At 37.0% G+C, this 23,734-nt stretch overlaps 1 protein-coding gene across 17 annotated transcripts; it reads right to left on the bottom strand.

Annotated features, from left to right (window-relative positions):
- Positions 1 to 55: 55 nt before the first annotated feature.
- Positions 56 to 11,480, bottom strand: LOC109792066 (uncharacterized). 17 transcript variants are annotated; one of them, XM_083070785.1, is made up of 10 exons: positions 11,194 to 11,479; positions 10,942 to 11,067; positions 10,457 to 10,538; positions 9,505 to 9,560; positions 9,176 to 9,273; positions 7,602 to 7,643; positions 7,084 to 7,164; positions 2,689 to 6,372; positions 1,943 to 2,453; positions 56 to 1,852 (listed from the first exon to the last, which is right to left on the bottom strand). In XM_083070785.1, the coding sequence occupies exon 8, from the start codon at positions 6,367 to 6,369 to the stop codon at positions 5,203 to 5,205; it is 1,167 nt and encodes a 388-aa protein (XP_082926911.1). In that variant the 5' UTR covers positions 6,370 to 6,372; positions 7,084 to 7,164; positions 7,602 to 7,643; positions 9,176 to 9,273; positions 9,505 to 9,560; positions 10,457 to 10,538; positions 10,942 to 11,067; positions 11,194 to 11,479; the 3' UTR covers positions 56 to 1,852; positions 1,943 to 2,453; positions 2,689 to 5,202. The 17 variants fall into 17 exon arrangements, 10 of the variants coding, with proteins under 10 accessions (XP_082926911.1, XP_082926910.1, XP_082926908.1 ...); XM_083070784.1 differs by having other exon boundaries at positions 10,947 to 11,067; positions 11,194 to 11,478; XM_083070782.1 differs by lacking the exon at positions 9,505 to 9,560 and having other exon boundaries at positions 2,689 to 4,050; positions 4,135 to 6,372; positions 10,947 to 11,067; positions 11,194 to 11,476.
- Positions 11,481 to 23,734: the final 12,254 nt, after the last annotated feature.

Genomic DNA, 23,734 nt, shown 5'->3' with positions numbered 1-23,734 from the left:
ACTTTGATAGAAACCTTAGAGAGAAAATTCTCTACAGTTTTTAGGGACTCTTGAGTGAGAGAAATCTAAAGTTTTATTTCTCATAATGTTCAAAAGTGAATACAAGAGAAGAGATTACAAATATATAGGGAGAGGTAGCTTAGGAAGCAAGCTAACCTTAACCATGGTTCACTAGGAACCATAATGAGGTTAGGCTTGACTGTCCATGGTTTGTAAAGCTTGTAGGAAAAGCTAACCTTGACCATGGTTCACTTAAGAACCATGGTAAGGTCGGCTAAACCTCCAAGGTTTAGAAACTTGGATGACAAGCTACTAAACTTGAAGAAGGTGACTTGAAATCCGACCAAAGAAAGACAAGGAAGCTAGGCAGCCAAGAACTCAATTTGCTCAGTTGATTTAATTCAAAAATATTTGATTTGGTTTAGTTAGGTTCATCATATGATGATGAGACCTAGTTAAATCAAATCTATGAAAAATTAGGAGCAAAATGAGTCCAATATGTAAAATTTTTCCTAGGCCCAGTCCTGGCCCAATTACTAGTCACACCCTCAAGCATTGCTAAATACTACCTCTTTTTTCCTACTGAAAAAATATAAAATGAATGTATCAACTAAGGGGGTTAAATGGAGTTAAACTCTCCAAGTAGCCTACCCTAAAATCAATATAGAAACACTAGAAAAGCAAGTAAAAATCGCCTACTGGACACTATGGGGATGACTTACCTACATTCATTAGGCGATTTTCAAGCGACCAAAGATCTAAGTAAAAATCCATATGTGAGTTATGTATTTTCGTAGGTAAGTCATCCGTACATAAAATCTGTAGGTAAGTCATCCATATAATTTTATGTTTTCATATTATGTTTTCATGTTGATGAGTTCTTTTTAAAGCAATAATACAGAAAACATAACTCACATATTTGAGTTATGTATTTGAATAAAGCGACCAATGATTAAAATTAAAAAGAATAAAGAAATAATACAGAAAACATAACTCGCATATGTTCACTTAGATCTTTGGTCGACAAAATCGCCTGTAACCTTCCGTACATGAGTTTGGTGGAACAACTCATCAACATGTGGAAGGCGACCCAACTCTTGTGACTATAATTGTATAAATAGTTAATCATCATATTTCTAAAATTATGTTCAATAAAATATAGTAGTTTTGTAATGTAATTACCATTCGGATAGCATGCTCGTGAGGGGTGATGGAGCCACCTGTGTGCAGACTTCCACCTTTCTCAGATGCTCTATTTTTTTGAGGTTGGATACTCTTTGTTTTAAATTCTGGGGCCATCCACTGGGCAATCAAACTTTGCCAAACTGTATCAAACATCCAATCAGGCTTCTTATTTATTTTACGAGCGTCCTTGAACATTTCAGAAAGCCTATGAGATGCTTTTGTGTGAAATATCTTTTTTATCTTCTCTTCATGTTCAGGTCTGCATGAAACTTTTTTCTGCATTAACAGAATAAGGAAGTAGTTAAAGCAAACCAAGTGCAACAATTGAACACAATAATTTCAATATACAATATGCAATCAGACCAAGTGTAACAACAAAATAGATTGAAACTGATGAAGTAAAAAGTGTACCAATGTCAATAGGGATCATTTTGTGGAATATATTGGTGTTTAATAATAAAACTTTAGTGTCTTGTTGGGGAAGTATAAACTAAATTAATTATATTATATAGTGGTCCCTTCATCCATGTAAAAGTGTTCCTTAAAACGCTGAAAGAAGATATCTTTTTGTTATTCCGTCATTGCACCCCAAGTCATCCATGGCTCAACAAATTGTTGCTTGATAGTCAATGTGATTTCTTTAGATGCTACTCTGCTTGGATAAAACCTAATTAAATTGGAAAAACAAAATTGTTAAATCAATTCAATGATGGGGAAGAAAAAATAGGATTTAGAAAGCAAAAATTATAAGTTTTACCCATCATTACAAGGCTTAATCATTGGAAGAACAGACCCAACTGGTGGATCTTCATTGTTGAATGGTGATGTATCATTGTTGGACACTTGCTCTTCATCTCCAGTAGGAATTTCAACATGCCCTGAGGGTACTGACGTTGATGATGCATTGCTGCTAGGTTCACAGTGTGAAGCTCTAGAAGAAGGTAACTGATTTTGTTGTTGGGAGCATGTGGGTTCATCATTTTTCCTTTGGGGTAATGGGGATGTATCAATTTAGGTGTTAGGAGGTATGGTTGCAACATTTTGGGTTTGGGGAGGTGTGCTCGTAGCAACTTCTATTTGGTGAGGCATGGGTGCAGGGATTTTAGTTTGGGGAGTTATGGGCTGTAAACCTACAAGTGGTTGGGTTGTTTGTTTAGGTAATCTAAGAACATACCTTGGTTTTTTCCCCTTTGTTGTCCCCTTTTTCCTTTGTTTCCACCGGGTGAAGGACATTGGGGAAACTTATCAGCACCTCCTGATGCCTCTATCTGCAAAAATCAATTTAACAAATTGTGGTGATTCAATATTTAAACATTTCACAATACATAATTAAACATGATTATGTTACCTAATGGTTTTTAAAACATTATAATTAAATTCTATGTAGCAATTAAAACAATGAAAATATCAAGTGATTACTACAAGAAACAATATATATTGATTTTTATATAAATATTAATTAAACATTGATGTTACAATTGAACATGATATTTGCCTACTCACAATTTCTATAATAGTTATAATCTTAGACAGACGAATAAGAAATCTCATTATCCATCTCCATTTCTTCATTGTCGTCTTCTGAATCTTAGTCTTCAAATTCTCCTTCTTCATCATCATAATGTTTCTCCAAATCATTGTCTTCAAATTCCCCTTGTCGACTAAGTTCTTCCAAATGAACTAGCTGTATCTCGAATGGTTCATCTTCTTCTTCAACAAGAATTTATGAATCTTGGAAGCCTAAAATAGGTTCTACTTCTATGACTTCATTGACGTGTGACACTTGGTCTACTTGGTATGGTACATCGTCCTCCACATCACATTCTATACGACCTCTAGGCTTTGTTTTGATTGGCACACACCAACCGCGTTTATCTATTCGTGATGTTGGATATGGGACATAATAAACTTGCCTTACATTATGAGCAATAATAAATGGATCATATGTCACATATCTTCTGTCCATGCGAATATTGATAACATTATATTTGGGATCTACTCTTGTACCTCTTCGTGATGGATCATACCAGTCACAATAAAATAGCATGACTTTCTTGGGAGAACTTGAACTATTGTACTCTAGTTCATATATGTGTTGGATGACCCCATAGAAGTCATCATCACCTCCTTCAGTAAGCCCTTTGACATAAACTCCACTGTTTATTGTCTTTTTACCTTGACTCCATTCATGGTTATGAAATTTATACCCATTCACATATAGTGTGTGCCATTCTTTAACCTCAATCAATGGACCAAGCGATAATTCTCTCAAGTGTTGGTTTCTAACGCTTATAGGTTCATTTTAAACCTACAATATTCAACAAAGTATTTGTTATGTTTTATTCAATAAGTAATGTTAAAGTAAAACAACATTTGTGCTACGTACATGATCCTTAAACCACTTGGGGAAATCATCATGTATGCGAGAAGAAGCTATTGATTCACTTATTTGTTCTAATTGTAGGAATGAACTCTCAAAAAATATGAATGAGGTGTCAGTTCAAAAAGAAAGTTTGATTTACTATACTACAAAATCAATTGTTGGAAAATACTGACTCAAGGTATGGTTTAACTTCTGTACAATTGATCAAAACATGAACATGGGCTGACTCCCATTGTTGCCGGCTTAACCAATGAGATTTTTGCTTCCCAGAATGACGAGTTGGTTGATTAAATATGGACAACGATGATGGAAACCTATCACTTTCAGTTTCCAATTCATTTCTATAACTTTGCGATGACAACATGGAGTTGTGGAAATAATGAGAACAAAAATGAGTTGTTTCGCGGTGTATGTAAGATGCACATATCGATCCTTCAACCCTTGCCTTATTTTTCACTGATCGCTTAGAATCTCCCATAAATCTATAAAATTATATGAATAGGTTAGGGTTCATAAACATTGAACAATACTAGTTGTTATATACAAAAATATGATAATTGTAGTACCTTTCAAATGGATACATCCACCTATATTGAACTGGACCACCAAGTCGTGCTTCGTATGCAAGGTGAATAGGTAGATGTTTCATTGAATCAAAGAATGCGGGGGGGGGGGGGGGAATACTCTCTCCAATTTTCAAAGAATAATTGGAATGTTTAGTTCCATCCTATCTAGATCATCAACCATCAATGTGGTAGAGCACAAGTCTTTGAAGAAATGACTTATTTCAGTTAGTGGATTTAAAGCATGCACTGGCAATGAACTGAATGAAAACATGGCAGTCATGGCTTTTCATGCCATGCATCCTTCCCTTTTCGACATCATCACATCTTGCCAAGTTGGATGAATAACCATCCGGAACTCGAAGTTCTTTTATCCAACGAAAAATTATCTTTGATTCCTCTATAGGTAAAGTGTAATTTTCTTTTGGATTTAACATTTTCCCATTCGGGTGCAATTTCATTTCCAAGTCAGGTCGACTACAATACAAAGCTAGGTCCATCTGTGCCTTCTCATTGTCTTTCGTTTTACCACTAACATTCATAACAGTGTTCAATATGTTGTCAAAGAAATTCTTCTCAATGTGCATCACATCGAGATTGTGTATCAAAATATTATCTTTCAATTAAGGAAGTTCCCAAAATATATTTCTTTTCCTCCAATTATGTGACTCCCCGTATCCTTGTAACCTAGGCAAGCTAGGATTTTCTATTACTAAAGGTAAATCCCTAACTCTTTGCCAAACTTGATCGGGTGTCAATGTAGGTGGTGGCACATCAGTTTCAACTTTGCCTTTTATAAACGCTTTTTTGTTCTTCCTGAATGCATGATTGGTGGGTAAAAACCTTTGGTGTGAGTCAAACCAACAATTTTTACCACCATTCTGTAATGTAAAGGCTTTAGAATGCTCCATGCAATGCGGACATTCCAATTTACCTTGAGTTCCCCAACCAGACAACATGCCATATGCAGGGAAGTCATTAATAGTCCACATTAATGTTGCCTTCATCATAAAATTTTGCTTCTTTGAAATGTCATAGGTTTGGACACCAATCCACAGCTTTTTAAGATCGTCAATCAATGGTTCTAGAAAACATAAATGGTTTTGTCATGCACATTTCAGGGGGAAGATTGTATGGGGTCACAATTACCGGCCAACAAGAATAAGGTGGAGTTGTTGATTGAATGTATGGATTAAACCCATCTGAGCATAAACCAAGTCGCACATTGCGAGGATCGGCTGCAAAATCTGGATGCACACGATCAAAGTGCTTCCAAACTTCACCATCTGAGGGATGACGTAAAACACCAGAGGTACTTCTATTTTGATAATGCCAACACATATGCCCAGCTGTTTGCACTGATGCAAATAGTCGTTGTAACCTAGGAATTATTGGCAAATAAAACATCGTCTTCACTGGAACTAGTTTTTTTGTGCTTGATCCAGTGTTGCGATCACGATATCTTGGCATATTACAAAACTTGCACTGTAATAATGCACCATCATTTTTTCCATAATCATTGTCATAAAACAACATGCAACCTTGTACACAACAATCTATCCTTCTAGCACTCAGTCCCAATTTTGACACTAATCTTTTAGCGTCATAGTAATTTTTGGACAAACATCTATTCACAGGAGTCACATCCAACAACATTTTTGTTATAAAATCGACGCATTCATCAGGAACATTCCAATTGGACTTGCATGCTAAAAGTCTTACACACATTGAAAACTTAGACTCTGATGATCCCTCATACAATGGACAATTTGCCTTAGATAAAAGATTGTAAAATCTTTGTGCTTCTTCATTCGGAGGCTCTTCCACGTTACTATTTTCCAGTATGTCAAATGCCCCATGTTTCCTAAGAGCATCACACACCATATCATGCATTGAGTTAGAGGTTTCACATTCGGTCGCATTTATACCAATACTTGAAGCACCTATGAGATTGTTGTCAACATTCGCCATCTCTACACCATGATCAGTCCAAATGTAATAGTTTGACATGAACCCATACTTGAAAAGGTGAAGCCTCATAGTATGAACACCATCAATCTTTGTGGACTGACATTTAGTACATGGACATCTAAGTTTCCCTTCATTAACATAGCTTTGTTGTTGACAAGCTATTGTTATAAACTTTTCAACCCCGTGTACAAAAGATTCCTTTAAACCTCTTCTCCCCGTATACATTCTATCATACATCCATCGACGACTTGCTGGAATAGAATTCATGTTCTGTGTATTTATAACAAATATATTAGAACATGGAAAGACAAAGGTGTTGGAATGGAATTCATCTTCTGTATATTTATAACATTCAAATATATTGTCATATGCCCTTTGCATACTAGCGTTATATTCAAATCTGCTGGGGTAAACTGGTTTTTAACCAGTTTAAAGTCATTTAGAACCATGTGCCTATGCAAATGGCCAATGATAAGTGTCATTGCTACTAATTCATGAACCTGAAAATCGTTATTGCTCATTCGAATCAGGCTGTTCACAAGCTAGCTATATTATTGGTAGTAGTAGAATCTAAGAAGTACTTATTTATATAACAGTTCATTTACTACATATTCTTTTTAAATAGGAAAAGGACCAAGGTTAAACAAGGCATAAATAAAACAAAGACAAAGAATCAATAAGTTAGTTTACTTTGTTTCATTTGTATTCTATTATGTTAGAATTACTAGGATTGATTAAGGAATCTAAGTGTTATTAGGTTCTAAAGACAAAGACAATGTAACCAATTAAAATTTCTTTCATAAAAAACCCCAATTAATACACATATAGTGACAAAAAAAATCAATAAGTTAGTTTCATATAACCCTAATTACATACTCAAATAGGAATCAAATAGTTATTTATATTTAAATAAAACATAAAGCTAAAGAAATAACTTCAACAAATTAAGAAGCATAAGAATATATATTTTCACTGGAGTACCTAATAAGCACGCAACAAGCTAACTAGGTAGTAGGTAGGTACACAACAATATGACTGGGCAGTAGGTATGCACACAATCCCCTACAAGCAACAACAACATAAATATACATGTGACAAAAACTAATCATAACAAAAAATTAAAACTAATTTTGCATGTGATTCGGAAGAAAAGAATTAAAACCACTATAACATATTTCAAATCAAAATATTATTATCAACTATAAAGAGAAAAAATATTTTGTATCTCTGTTTAATTACTCTTGTCAATAAATAATGTGCAATTATTATAAACTAAAAAACTTTTATAATATTTATTTAATTTTTTTATTTTTATTTAAAAAGTTAAAGTTATCTTATAAGTGTAAATTAATTTAATTATCGTAATATTATTGGAAGAATGCATTATATATAGTGACTACTATTTTTCCATGTAAGGATGCAGCTCAACTACCTAATCTCCCAATCCCATCAAATACATAAAACTTTTAAATGTGCAAAAAAAATGCTAATTTACAAACCTTCCAAACTTCTTAGTTGTTACAGACTGACCTTCTAGTGTTCTGCAAAAATGAGACACAAGAAAAGCTCCAGTTAGAATCACTGACATGCTAAACTGAATATATTAAACACAAGATTTATAGAAAGAAAGAAAAAAGGAATAATCATGAGCTGAATTTCTCTCGGTCTTCTTTCTCTCTGAGTTCAAGTAGTTTAAACCTTAATTTTGACATTAATGAAACTTGAAGGCCAATGCTTCTCAGTTTGATCCGCTAATTTCGTGCATTTATAGTTGTAATGAAATTCCTTTTTATCCAATAGAATAGGAAAAAGAATGGCCTAGTGGTTTAGGATAAAATATACCGATAATGACAGAATTGGATGATGAAATATCTTATTTAAGTTAATTTTATGTGTTTGTACTAGCAATTGTTTCTATTTATTTTTTATATGCGGATTTTCACCATCACATTACTTTTGAACTAGGGACCTTAGGACTCTAGTGGCTTTTGTATTCATTAAGTTTTGCTGTGCAGGGAAAGGAATCTATTCTTTTGGGAAAATCCAGATTTTGAAAACCAAATTGGACCAATCAGCTAACGCATCACCCAATTCAATGCCCTGTTTGGTTTAGATCTTAAACCTGCTAAAGCAGCCAACCAATCACAACCAGATTTAATGGATAGACCCATGCACATGTATTAAGCTTGAAGTATGGAAAACTGATAATTTTATAATATAGAATGTGAAAGAGGTTTTCATTAGAACAAGGGAAATAATGGAAGACTGCTCAAATCCTAGCCAGTAGCCACTAATGCAATCAAATAATTAGCATATTTAACTAAAAAAGTGTGATTAAAATAACACTTATATTTATTTTTGAAGAGGAGCAATTGTATAAGGATGCTCGTGAACTCTTTCACAGTTTCACTACGTGTTTATTTTTTATCATGACATCATGTGCCAGCCAATCAGAATAACAAATAATATTTCATCTCTTTATGCCTTTTCCAAGTTTCAAAAATATTAAACTTAGAAAGACTCTAACCAATTGTTTTAACAAAGTACTAAAGGTACCTACTTTTCTCATTCAAGACTCAGGTTTGAATCGTTTCCAAAGCATATGGTAGGGACAAACCAAGGAACCGCATGCAAAATAGTGAAATTAACTGTTAATCTCTCTTGACCTCATAGCAAATTAGTAGTCAATACTACACTAGTGACAATGTGGAACAGCCTTGGGCCACCAAACAATAACTACACTCCAATGAAACTAAACAATAACTGCCACGTACACAGCTAGACTAAATGCAGTTCCTAAAATAAAATTCAACTTTATCACTCAACATTTAAATATAATGATCAAAATGAATGAGGATATAACAAATGAAAATGCATTGTTCCTATGATCAATTAGCTAATACTATTATGCTTTACTTTGGAGACTCAGAATGATAATGAAATATAGCAATCAAAAATAAAACTTCATCAACACATTACATCTAAAAGTAAAAATAAATAATAGGAATAGATGCATAATTTCCTGTTCATTTAATTTCTGTTTTAGTAGGGTTGGGGAAGGCAAAGATTTTACCTGTCATAGGTTGAAGAGCAGATGGCTCTCTCACCCAATGAGCTTCAGTAATGAGCTTCAGCAATGATAAGATAGCTCAATATTAAGAAAGGAATTATCTGCAAATGTCACCATACAAACTGCAGTGAGTAAAATAATACTGGACCAGAGATAGAAGAAAATGATAAAACAGAAATGATATGCTTATTTAATTATATATGTGGCTGCATGTCAAGTTTTGATATAAAAAACCTACTTAGCATTCAGAGACGTGCAAATAAAAAAGAAAAAAGAAAATGACAATTAAATACATGTGAAATACAAAGGCCTTTCAATCTGCAATCAGTCACCTGCTGGAAAATGGCTTACAGGGAGTTTTAGTCTTTGCAGCCACTTCACCCTCTATCTAATCAATAAATATTTTTAATTAGTTTTATTTTTACACAATGTAACAAGTGTTTGATGATTAGAATATACAATTCAATGTCCACCATCACGAACCCAAATTATAAATCACTTTGTGGAAAAACTCTTGTCATCACATTTTACAAATATAAGTGATCAAGTAACCATAAAAGGGATTAAATTATAACCATAAAGTTGCTCAATCACAGGGTTCATGTTTGTGTTCAAGAATACCAAATATTGGTGATGAATCTGTTTAGAGATATAAAAAAAATTCCTCAGCCCCTGTGTCTAGATACAACTAGTTATGCATATTCATACTCAGACAAATTGCATACATTTAAGGGTCATTAGTTCCTGAACTGAATTGGCAATTATTGTGGGACAATATGACGATATTGAAGAGAAAAAAACATCAATGGCTCTGTAGGTTGTACACAATATGCCTAAACATAAGAATATATCAAACCTTTTATAGTCTTACTAGATCTAAACTACAAAACAACGTTTCAAAATGAATGACTAGACTATGTGATGAAAACATAATACTACAGATGATATTAAAAAAAGAAAAAATTAACTAGAAATTACACCATATATCATAGACCTTAGCATGTGAAGAATTCCAAATTACAAATTCTGCGAGTCTACACATTATGAATAGAAAAAATTAAGACCATTGTATGCATTTCACGGAAAGAGTAAATGGATGAAAAGAAAACCAAAACAGGAACAAAATCAAAGTACATTTGAAATGCAGAAAGAAGTGTCAATAGCCATCAAAGTGAAGAGATTTTTCATAACATTAGACAGTGATATATCCAAAACAGAACAGTATCAGAGGCATAAATGGCTTATCAAAATGGGAAAATGTTATGCGAAACAGGCAGTGCACACCTGGCCAAGCTTAATTTCTCCCCTGTTAGGATTGTATAGCACATGAATGTTACAAACCACAACTTTACTAGAGCCTGTCAAGCTGCAGAATGTTAAATTTATGTTATACTGAGAATGCAAAAATATCACATAGTAAAAAAATGAATAAAGATTAAAAAATTAAAAGAAAACACTTAAGAGGCGTTTGATACTCGGAAAGTTTTTGCACCCCCTGGAATTGAATATCTATATAATCCACCTCTATTAAAAATTAAAATTAGCTATTTTATTTTAAAATTAATTAAAGCGCATCATTGAAGAAAAATCAATGATTAAAAGAGAGGGAGGGAATAGTGCGTGTTAGTTTTCATTTCAACTGCGCAACATAAAACACTAACTCCAAAACCCTAAGCACAGGCAGAGTAGGCAGTGTTGGGTTAAAACCATCTTCTTCTTCATACCATAGAAACCAAACAGAAGAATAAGAATTATGGGCGTATTTGAACCTTACAGAGCAATCGGATGCATCACAAGCAGCGTCCCTTTCTCTGTTCAGAGACTCGGCACTGAAACTTTCGTTACTGTCAGCGTTGGAAAGGCTTTTCAGATTTATAATGTAATTTATCACCCTCCTGCAAAGGACTTCTATTAGTTTCTTATTTTTTTATTTGTTAAATTCACTAATATTAACTTATTCACTTCATTGAGAAAGTTGTGGTCTGAAAATTTAAAGGTAGAAATATGAAAGAGGAACATACCACTAAATCGTCGCTCTTGGAGATTTAAAGGACCTTCGCTCCTAGACCAGTGCGTCTCGTCGGAGCAGGCAAATCGCAACCCCGGTATAGCGTCGTCCACTGCAGTGATCGAATGGCTAAGGGTTTTGTGATGAATCGCACGAATCTGGGCAAAGGGTTCTCACTGTGTCGTTGCTCCTCCAAGAATCGTCGCTCCTGGACCAGTCCGTTTCGTCAGAGCGGAAAATCACAACCCTAATTCTAAATAATACAAAACCTCAATGTCTTCAGCAACCCCTAACTCAATGCAGTTTAAACGCCGCGTTTCTTCTGTTTAGTTACCTACGTAATTTTTTCCTTAGATAACTAAACTTTACCTACGGAAAAAATTCCGTAGGTAATACTCTGAAGATAACTAAAAATTACCTACGAAAAAAATTCCGTAGGTAATATTCCGTAGATAACTAAAAATTACCTACGAAAAAAATTTCGTAGGTAATATTCCATAGATATTAACAGTTTTTCTTGTAGTGTAAGGTGCATGTTCCTAAGTTACACTTAGAACTCCTTAGTCTATAGAGATAAATACACTATGGTACATTTGACTCTATAAGCTCTGTCTCTGGTTTCATTGCTTCATGAAATTGATATCACTCTTTGCCAACCTTTCTAGGTTTGAAGTTATGACATATATATAGTCTTGTAAAATTTGTCCGTTACAAGTGTCCGTTGAAGCAGGATGTAGTCTTTCATGACTAGTTTGATCTTTCATTTAATGCATTAGATCTTGCATTAAATGTTTCTTCCTATTTATAGATATTGCGTGAAGTCTTCTACATTTGTTAGCAACAGTGTCTGACTTTAGCTGAAACCTAGGATCTTTTTGTCCTTTTTCGGTCGCGTAGTTGTAGAGGCGTTGTCTTTATCTAAAATGATGTACTTTTTTCTGACACAGGCATGCTTTTACTTTTGCACTTGTATTTCTTCTTTTTCTTTTCTTCCTTTCATCGCGCGATCATGTTGAGAGCTTTTGTATGATTGTAGACGATTCCTAAATTGTCCCTTGAGACTTGATTTTTCAAATGCTTGCTTGGCAGTCTTCGTCTGCGTTTGATAGTCCATGTGCATCTCAAGTCTTGATCTTTGTCTAAGCATTTTTCATTAATGCTTTGACTTTCTTTGGTCTGGTCAACACTGTAGATGGACAGACTTTATTTTTGTCTAGAATACTTTTCAATATGTGTTGTCCTTCGTCTAATATTTAGTTGACTTTCTTCTGATCTTTGACCAACCTTCATTTGAGTTCTTATGTTGCGCTCTAGGTTGTCCTTGACACACCTTCGTCTCATATTTGATTTATCATTGTCTGGCACACATTTCATATTCCACCTATCATTTGACTTGCTTTGTCTAATCCTCGTGTTGTGCTTTGCTTTGATTAGTATTCGTCTGGCACTTAAAGCTTTTACCCTTTATCTTGGTTATGGTGTAGGAAGTGGCACATGCTCTATTCTTCAACTTGCCTGTACTTATGTTTTTCTGAAACACTAACTCACTTGTTAGTAATAACAACATGTATTATATTTGTTTCATTTAAAACCTTGCTAGGAATTGCTTCATCTGACTTAACACACACCCGTGTCAATGCATCACATGTCCAACACCATGTCATGCACACGCTCGAGCCGATGCATCACACATCCAACTCTGTGTCACCCACATGCTCGTGCCGATTGAGGGCTAATCTTGCTACTCAACATTTATTCCTGCACCCTAAGCGAGGTTTCTTCCTCCCCCTTATCTTGATTAATCGAAGGCGAAGGGTGAGCAATCTCTTGATGACCTTCCCCTCTTTGTTCTCCCGAGTCTTCAGATCACGAAGCGTACGTAAGAGGAAACATAAGGCAGAAGTGAGAAGCGTAAAACATAACTCTAAAGTCATTTTTACTTAAAAAAAATAATAACAAAATTACTATTACGACCTCCCTTTCACCCTTTTATAAAATAATTAAAATAATCAAAATATACTTCCTCCTTTTAATTAAAATAACATATTCTTAACCTTAAATAAAATATATTTCCATAAGAATCTATCTTATATCAAACAATTGAAATACTTATCATAATAGCATGTCTTATATCAAAATAGAACTCACATAAAATAGTTAAAATTATTAAAATTCTTCCAATAATTACATTTAAATATTAAAATAATTATTAAAATATTCTTAATTTTTTATTTATGAAAATTGAGGTGTTAGAGGAGGTGGAAGTAAGGAACTATTATTAAAAGTCATTGGTTAAAATTTTTTGAGTGGATTTTTTTTGCTGATTTTCTCTCACGTGCAAACTCTGTTCTTTAGATTTTTTTTCTCTCTTCCTCACAAGCCCTTAAAGATCAATGAAATTCTTGATATCATGTTAAAAATGAAAATTGATAAATAGGAAGAAAGAAGAGCAAATGAAAAAAGATAGCTTGTACAGTGAAGATTCAAAATATAAAAAAATTCTATGAAATATTCATTTAAATTGAGTCTATTTTAAAAGTAAAAAATGACCGATTTTAAAAGTGTTTTTTTACTAGTGCCAATCTTCTCCTTCTCTGCAACGCTTTACATAAAAGTTCCTCAAATTGTATAGTATCACAGTAGTAATTTAATAAAATTTAACGCATTTATATCGATATATAAAAGACATTTTCTTAATTAATATATAGCCAACAAAAAGGACAAAAGGAGCTCACAAAAAAAACAAATTGATAAAGAAACTATGGGCAAAGCAATGGTAACCGAACAAATCATGCACAAGATCAAGCCGCAAATTCAAAAGCATCTAATGTGACCAAATCAAAAACATGCATAAGATGACAATGTTATATTTCTCCTAACTGCACCAATGATCAACACTTGAGAAATGAACAAAATGTGTTACTCTTGGAAAAATAATGTTTCTACATGTACTGTGTAACACCGCATTTTTCTTATTTCAATTTTATTTTATTTTAATTGAGGGTATTTTGGTAATTTTATAAAGGTGATAGGGGTGATTTAGTAGCTTGGAACGGGCTGTTCCGGAATTGGAACGGGCCGTTCCAAACTACCAGTGAAAGTGTGAATTAGTAGCCTAGAACGAGCCGTTCTCAAGTTGGAACGTCATTCCAGACTATTAATTTTGCCTTTAACCCTAAATGGGAACAGGCTTGGAACGGGGCGTTCTTAAAATTATGGCCGTTGCGAGTAATTAATGCACACCAGAACGGGCCATTCTGGTTTTGGAACGGGCCGTTTTGGATGTGATTTTTAGCCATGGTTTAAGAGTCCGGAACGGGCCGTTCCGGATTTGGAACGGGCCGTTCCGGCGTAAAAAGCCTATAAATAGAGTTGTTTGCCACTCCCAAAAAGCACACCTCTCATTCCTGATTTCTTTTCTTCTGCTCTCTTTCTTCTTTCCTCTACTTTCTGCTTCAGACCGAGGGGAACCCAGCGAGGGAGATCAACCAGATCTAGTGTAGATATGATTTTGAAAACAATTTGTAAATTTTCAAGTTTTATTTTCAATTATTATGTTGGTTATTAATAAATGAATATGAAGGTTTTATGTGAACCCTTTTACCAACGTTAAAAATTTTATTCTTTAGTTTATTTATATGATTAATATTTATATATGCGTTGGGGTAGTAAGATTGTCACATTTAGTGATATCAAAGCAGGTCGATCTAATCGGCCGTGAGTTATGAGTCTACTATGCTTATTTGGTAGATGAATGATGAAATGAATTGTGGAACTTATTGATGTGCTAATGATGAACGACTATGTTTGTTGTTTATTTAATTGTGTGTACTCTAATAATGTTTTGCTTTATGGTGAAGATAATGATAATGATGATGATGTTTCACTTGCGTTGTTAGTGTTGTGCTTGCACTTATATTGTTTTCTCATAGTTTGGCTAAAAGACATGATATAGCTTAGTTGATGCTAGTCATGATTGCTTATTTGTTTTGATACTTCTTGCTTACGTAAGAAGTAGTTGTTGAGTGGTATTGCTCGTGTTGCGAGCATATGTGCCAGTAGTAGTGGACGAAGCCTTGTGCTAGCCAACTAGAACTATTAGAACCTTGGATGTGGGTAAGACATTCATTTGTCGAGTGTATTAAGAGTTTTCGATTGGTGGAGTTTCCGAAAGCCATAGTTGTAGTGATTGAATCCAAGAGGGTATGTGTTGAGCATTAGAGCTTTGAGCGTTCTTGATGAAAGGTCAAAGTTTTGGTGATTTCCTTAAGTTTTAGTGCTTGCATATTAACCTAGTTAGGGGTTAGGTTGCATGAGGATTTTACTTTAGATATAAGTCTTTTGTGTGGAATATGTGAGTTGTTTTGGTTTAGGATTGTAGTAGAAAGCTTGAATATGAAGTTGAGGAGTGAGTTTGGAATGGTTGAGGTATTTTGTGGAATGTTAGTACACTATCGCTGTATGGTATAAGGGATATTTTCGCTGCAATTTCGTTGTGCCAATATGAGTATCGTATTGACAGAATTACATTTTGTGGTCTTCATGAAAGTGGTGGCTTTGGATATTATATTTTCAATGGAACTGTATTAAGATACAACAGAGGTCTAGAACCTCAGTTATAACTGCTTTGATGATCAAAAGTCTAGTTGTAAGCGTTGAATATATTTGTTATGGTTTTGAATTTTTAGCTACGAAGATGAATTTTTTTTTATAGTCTTATGACTTCATAAGAGTTATAACTTATTCCCTTAGATTTCTTTTGATATAGGTTTGAGATCATTTTGATGAGTATAACTCTTTGTGTGTCAATTGCTTTGACATCGTTGAAGGGAGGTATATGTTGTCATGATGTTTTGAGTTATTAGGCATAGCAAGGATAGAAACTGATTTGGATATGATGTTCTCTGAGGTGTTGTCATTGAGAGGTTGTTTAAGGTGATATGATGCCATGTGGTAAGGTTGATTCATGCTTTATGGTGTAAACGATGATTGATTCGTATATGCTTAGGGATGGTATATATGAAGGTTTAAAGTAGGTATTCTAATATGATTTGATATGCATGTATGTTGATATGAGGATAGATGACTTTATGGATCAATTAGTGGATGTTTGTGTATTAATGAGATTGATCTTAGATCGGGGTACCATCAGATTAGAGTTAAGGGTGAGGATGTACCTAAGACAGCATTTAGGACTCGTTATGGACATTATGAGTATCTAGTAATGCCTTTTGGTGTGACGAATGCTCCTGTAATTTTTATGGATTACATGAACCGAATTTTTCATCGGTACTTGGATAAATTTGTAGTTGTCTTCATAGATGACATACTAGTTTATTCCAAGACTAAAGAGGAACATGAGGAACACTTAAAGGTAGTACTTCAAACCCTCAGGGAGAGACAACTTTATGCCAAGTTGTCTAAGTGTGACTTTTGGCTAGAGGAGGTGAGTTTCTTAGGACATGTGATTTCGAGTGGGGGTATAGCAGTAGATCCATATAAAGTTGAGGCAGTGCTTAAGTGGGAAACACCTAAGTCAGTTAGTGAGATTAGGAGCTTCCTTGGATTGGCTGGATACTATAAAAGGTTCATAGAGGGATTCTCTAAATCAGCATTACCCTTGACAAATTTAACTAGGAAAGGAGTTGTATTTGTATGGGATAGTAAATGTGAGAATAGTTTCCGAACTCTTAAGGAGTGTAGACCCCTAAAATTGTCCGGGTCGGAAATAAAACTCGAAGACCCTCAAAGATCGAAGGAAAAGTCAGCCAGAAGGACTCCTAGAAGACCATAGGATGGCTATCTATAGATTTAGAGGTCTTAGAGTAGCTTAAAATAAGGAAGTGGAGGGAATGAAGCCCAATACGGCCGTACTACACTTAATACGGCCGTATTGGAGCTTCAACATGGCCGCAGTGAACTCAATACGGCATATTGAAGTTTCTGAAACTTCAATACGGCCGTACTGAAATCAATACGGCCGTATTGAAGCTTCAATACAGCCGCAGTGAACTCAATACGGGCGCATTGAAATTTCTGAATTTCAATACGGCCGTATTGAACTTCAATACGACCGTATTGAAGTTCAAAAATTTCAATACGGCCGTATTGATTCTGTAGACCGTATTGCGCCTATTCCCTATAAATATGACGTCAATTGGACGTCATTCCACACTTTCACACTCAGTTTTGACTCCCTCCTTGAGTATTCTGGGGTTTTTGAGCAGTGTTCTGCCCTAGAAATCTCTCTGGGAGTCGATCCGGCGAAGTTCTGGAATTCCGAGCACTTAGCTTGGAGATTCGAACCTAGTCGAAGGGAAATCCTCCGGATTTCCATAGTCCAAATTTTATAGGAGGGAGCGAGCGGGCTTGTAGAGCGAGGGAACGCCAAAAAGCTTCCCAGTTTTACGAAATATAAAAGCACACTTCAAAGGTTTCTTCTTAAAATCCTTCCTTTTACTGCTTTCTGTGTGCATATTTAATTGTCATCATGTAGATATTTAAAGTATAATCGCTTATAATAAATAGGGGTAATTTAGTAATTTTACACTGTTATTTTAGAAATAATCTGTCATAGGGAACCCGAAAGGGGCGCTGTGGGGTGCTAACACCTTCCCCACGCGTAACCGACTCCCTTACCCAACTCTGGTTGTAATGGCCAAAGTTGATTTATAAAATCAATTGCCTTATCCCTTTTTCCAATGTTTTGAGTAAAACATTGGTGGCGACTCCACGAACCCTTTTACTACGAAAACCACTAATCCATGGAGGGTCCCGCTTGGGATTAACATGGATTGGTGAGACATTTAATAAATAAATTGGATAAGATCGACAAGGTCTCAGTTTGAGAACAAGTCGTTCTAATAATCCAATACATTTTCAAAACTAAAATAAAAGCGAGCTCGACCGTCTTCGCGACCGCCGAGGCCCGTTTGGGCCGGTGGCGACAGATGGCGACTCCACTGGGGAAGCTTCGAGAGTCAGTCCCATTTAGTGACAGATTGTTTTTAACAAATAATAGTTAAAATTACTTCATTACCCCTTACTTGTATGATAACATGTTTATCTATTTGGCTTTAATAACTGTTGTATGTTTAAATTCCGCAATTGTTTGAAATACAAACTGTACACAAACCTTTGCACACAACAGTTCCCTCTATACCCGGGGGCATGAGTGATTAACCATAGGGAGTGGATGTTAGTACGGCCGGTTGTCGAATGGGTCTATAGGTGCCCGTAGACCGTTGTCGGAAAACATCACTCAAGGTGATAACCATGAACTTGAGTCCGACGGTGCGTTGGAGCTTTCCATCGACCTACGATGAGAGGAATTGGGTCCCTATAATGGGGGCACCTTGGGGGCCTTGGACTGGTGAGAACAGTTAGAACCTACCTTGAATATGCACCTTTCTGCAGGATACCCCTACCTCGTGATTCGCTCGTGACTGTTCGTGGATGAGTGAATTGTTTGTGTAAATGCTTATGTGCAATTGTTTGTGCATTAATAATAAACCTCTTGATAAGGTCTAAAGAATAATACCCATGCATGAAAATACCATGACATGAGAGGAAAAACCATGTGTGAAAATATAATAAAAGGAGCATAGGCATCATTATCAATAATACCTCATGCATCCTCATCATTATTTATAGGTTCACTAATACCCTCTCGATGTGAGTGAAAGAGACCCGTGACTATTGAGATTCTCCGTTGTGGAGAAATCATAGGCTAGGGAGGGTGATAAACTTTCATCTTAAAAAGGCAGCGCCTTAAAGATGAAAGATTATCAAGCTCACATCGAGAGTGTATTCATATCATAAATAAGCTAATTAGAATAAACATTCATTTTAGAAAGTGGCTGGTCATCTCTCTGTCCTCACACGCGCAAAGAAGATCAAGAAAATGGAAGCATTGGAGGAGCAAAACAAAAAGCTCACAACCGAGCTTTCACAACTTAAAGACCAAATGGCGCAAATGATGGAACTCATGCGTCATCACAACATCCATGGATCTCATCACAGTGATCATGGGTCCCATCATGAGGGAGAGGAGGAAGAGCATGAAAAAGATCCTCCACACGCTGTACCCCTTGGGGATGGAATTATGATTAAAGAGCCCGAAGTATCAAAGGAACAATTCCACGCCCTCGAGGATCGGCTAAGGGCTATGGAGGGGCATGATTTTGACATCAAAGATGCCGCCGACATGTGTTTAGTGAGGGACATCCAATTCCCTCCTAAATTTAAAGTGCCGGATTTCCCAAAGTACGTGGGATCAACTTGCCCCAAAAGTCATCTCACCATGTACTGTCGCAAGATGGCCGCATATGCCACAAATGAAAAGCTCTTGATCCACTGCTTTCAAGAGAGCTTAGCTGAAACTGCACTCAACTGGTATATGCAGCTAGATGGAAATCTAGTACATACATGGAGGCAGTTGGCCGACGCCTTTCTCAAGCGCTATAAATACAACATCGACCTAACACCCGATAGGTCTGATCTTCAAGCCTTGAGTAAAAAGAACGATGAATCCTTCAAGGCGTACGCCCAACGTTGGAGGGAGTTGGCGGCACAGATAGAGCCCCCGCTGTCGGATAAGGAGACGGTGTCCTTATTCATCAACTCGTTGACTGGTCCCTATTACGATAAAATGATAGGGAACACAACGACACTCTTCTCGGACATCATCACCATTGGAGAAAGGGTGGAACAAGGACTTAAAAGTGGGAAGCTGGCTAAGCCTTCCCAACCATATGAAGCTAAGAAGGCCTTCGGGAAGAAGAAAGAAGGAGGAGTCAACGCTGTAACCATTTCTCCATCTTCTTCCGCTTCGAAGTCAGGCAAATCGCAAAACAACTCTGTGAAGAAGTTTGATAAACTTCCGACCACTTATAGCGATCTCCTGCCGAAGCTAGTGGAGGCACGTCTTATAGCTTACATTCCACCAAAGAAAGTGAATCCACCTTACCCCGATTGGTACAATCCACAAGACAAATGTCTATACCATTCGGGGGCACCGGGGCATTCAACGGAGAACTGCAGAGCTCTCAAGTATAAGGTCCAAGACCTTATCGATGCTGGGTGGGTCACTTTCGATTCGACGGCGCCCGACGTGAGCAAGAATCCTCTACCGCAGCAGGAGTAGAGAGAAGGGCAAGCCATGATAGGGCCCCTCCACATTTTTTCTTTTAGGGACTCATGATCAGTACCCGAGATCATGAGGACCTTTTCATGTAAATAAAGGGTTTTGTACAGTTTTACATACATATATCAATAAAGAGGCATTTTTCACACATTATTCTCTCATTTTGTTCTATTCTCTCTCTCTCATTAATATTAATAAACTCTAAACCTAAACAGAACCAATAAATAATTATGTCTGTGATTGCTCGCTCTGACCGGGATCCGAAAGCCGAGGATGAATGGGTTGAGTTGGACAGTGATGAGGAGACCATCTCTCCGGATCTGCAAAGACTGCTAGATCAAGAAGCTCGCCTACTCCAACCATATCAAGAGAAATTGGAAACCGTAAATTTGGGGCAGGGTCAAGAATTGAAAGAGGTCAACATTGGGACCCATATCAGTGATGGAATAAAAAAGCAATTGATTCAATTGTTGAGGGAATACAAGGACGTATTTGCATGGTCGTACCATGATATGCCCGGTTTGGACTCCAACATCGTCGAACACAAGTTGCCATTAAAAGAGGGGTTTCGACCCATTAAGCAAAAGCTTCGACGAATCAAGCCCGAATGGTCCTTAAAGATTAAGGAGGAGGTAGAAAAACAATTGGACGCGGGATTCTTGGTTGTATCCCAGTATCCCGAATGGCTGGCTAACATTGTGCCAGTCATCAAAAAGAATGGGAAGGTTAGAGTGTGTGTTGATTATAGGGATTTGAATCGTGCCAGTCCAAAGGACGATTTTCCCTTGCCCCACATCGATACACTTGTGGATCACACCGCCACAAACACACTCTATTCCTTTATGGATGGATACTCGGGGTATAATCAAATCAAGATGAATATAGAAGACCGCGAGAAAACTTCTTTCATTACACCCTGGGGCACTTTCTGCTACAGGGTGATGCCTTTTGGACTTAAAAATGCGGGTGCCACCTACCAACGAGCGATGGTGACGCTATTCCACGATATGATCCACAAAGAAATTGAAGTATACGTGGATGACATGATCGCAAAGTCAAAAGACGAGATGGACCACATCCAATATTTGAGAAAATTATTCAATCGGCTTCGTAAGTATCAGCTTAAGCTAAACCCGGCTAAGTGTACTTTCGGAGTTCGGTCGGGTAAGCTTCTCGGGTTCATCGTCAGTGAAAAAGGCATAGAGGTGGACCCCGATAAAGTAAAGGCAATAATGGAAATGCCTCCTCCTAAAACTGAGAAAGAAATTAGAGGATTCCTCGGCAGGGTGAACTACATCGCAAGGTTCATCGCACAGTTGACTGACACGTGCAAACCAATATTCAAGCTGTTGCGCAAGAATCATTCCGAAGTTTGGGATGAGAATTGTCAACAAGCTTTCGATAAGATCAAACAGTGCTTGGCCAATCCACCAGTGTTAGTGCCACCTGTCGAGGGAAGACCATTAATCCTCTATCTAACGGTGCTTGATGAGTCCATGGGAGCTGTGCTAGGACAACAAGATGAAACAAAGAAGAAAGAACAAGCCATCTACTACCTGAGCAAAAAGTTCCTTGATTATGAAACCCGCTACACGCCACTAGAAAAGACGTGCTGTGCGTTAGCATGGGCAACACAACGGCTCAGACAGTATATGATTAGGCATACTACTTGGTTGGTTTCCAAAATGGACCCAATTAAGTACGTGTTCGACAAACCGATAATCACTGGGAAGATTGCCCGATGGCAAGTGCAATTATCAGAATTTGACATCATACATGTCACACAAAAGGCCATCAAGGGTAGTACCCTAGCTGATTACCTAGCACACGGGCCGACCAATGACTATCAATCCCTTCAGGATGATTTCCCCGATGAGGATATAATGCATTTACAACATGAAGATCCTAAGGATGATACGTGGACCATGTATTTCGATGGAGCCTCCAACATGCTTGGACAGGGGATTGGAACAGTATTAATATCCCCACAAGGAAAGCATATCCCCTTAACGGCAAGACTCAACTTCGACTGTACAAATAACATGGCCGAATACGAGGCTTGCGCGTTAGGAATCCAAGCAGCAATCAACAATGGTATCCTAAAGCTCAAAGTATTTGGAGATTCGGCTTTAGTCATCCACCAACTGCGAGGTGAATGGGAAGTCCGAAATCCTAAGCTGATACCATATGTTGAGCATATCAAAGACCTGATACAATTCTTTCAAAATGTCGTCTTTGAATATATCCCAAGGGAGGAAAATCAGTTCGCTGACGCCCTTGCCACACTATCATCGATGTTCGCCTTGGATAAGGAGCATGAAATGCCCATCATCAATATCCGGCGGCACGATAAGCAAGCGTTCTGCCTACTGATAGATGAAGCTGTTGACGATCATCCATGGTTCCATGACATCAAACAATATCTGTCAAAAGGGGAATATCCTGATATGGCTAGCGATAATGATAAAAAGCATATCCGAAGAAGGGCCATGGGATTTCTGTTGATTGGAGAAACCCTCTACAAAAAGAATTATGACTCGGTCTTGTTGAGGTGCATAGACCAAGTCGAAGCTCAAAATGTAATCAAAGAAGTACATGAGGGGGTTTTCGGTACCCATATTCCCGGGCCTGCAATGGCTAAGAAAATCCTCAGAGCAGGATATTATTGGTCGACCATTGAAAGGGATTGTTACCAATACGTCCGGAAATGCCACAAGTGTCAAGCATACGCCGACAACATTCATGTCCCACCAACGCCACTCAATGTGTTGGCTTCACCATGGCCATTCGCAATGTGGGGCATGGATGTCATTGGACCCATCGAGCCAAAGGCATCCAATGGACATAGGTTCATCCTTGTGGCCATTGACTATTTCACCAAATGGGTAGAAGCGGCATCGTATGCTCATGTGACCCGAAAGGTGGTAACATCCTTCATCAGAAAGAATATCATATGCAGATACGGTATTCCCGACAAAATCATCACTGATAATGGATCCAATTTGAACAATAAGATGGTGGAAGAACTGTGCAAAGAGTTCAAAATTCAGCACCACAACTCTTCCCCATATCGACCAAAGATGAATGGGGCAGTCGAGGCAGCCAATAAGAATATCAAGAAGATAGTACAAAAGATGGTTGTCTCATTCAAAGACTGGCATGAGATGCTACCCTTCGCTCTCCATGGTTATAGGACTTCAGTACGTACATCCACAGGAGCTACTCCATTCTCCCTTGTTTATGGAATGGAGGCAGTTCTGCCGGTTGAAGTCGAGATACCGTCTCTGAGAGTAATCATGGAAGCAAAACTTTCCGAGGCAGAATGGGTTCAAAGTCGATACAACCAATTGAACCTTATCGAAGAAAAACGACTGAACGCCATATGCCATGGTCAAGCCTACCAAAGGAA

Source organism: Cajanus cajan, chromosome 3 (assembly GCF_000230855.2).
Source record: "Cajanus cajan strain Asha chromosome 3, NIPB_CcT2T_4, whole genome shotgun sequence".
NCBI classification, from domain to species: Eukaryota; Viridiplantae; Streptophyta; class Magnoliopsida; order Fabales; family Fabaceae; genus Cajanus; species Cajanus cajan.
Note: the sequence above shows the minus strand (reverse complement) of the source record. Positions and strands in the feature narration are given on the sequence as shown.

What these genes read in the sequence shown, in the direction of transcription:
- LOC109792066 (XM_083070787.1), bottom strand. Translation starts at nt 6,369, where the DNA reads ATGAATTCTATTCCAGCAAGTCGTCGATGGATGTATGATAGAATGTAT.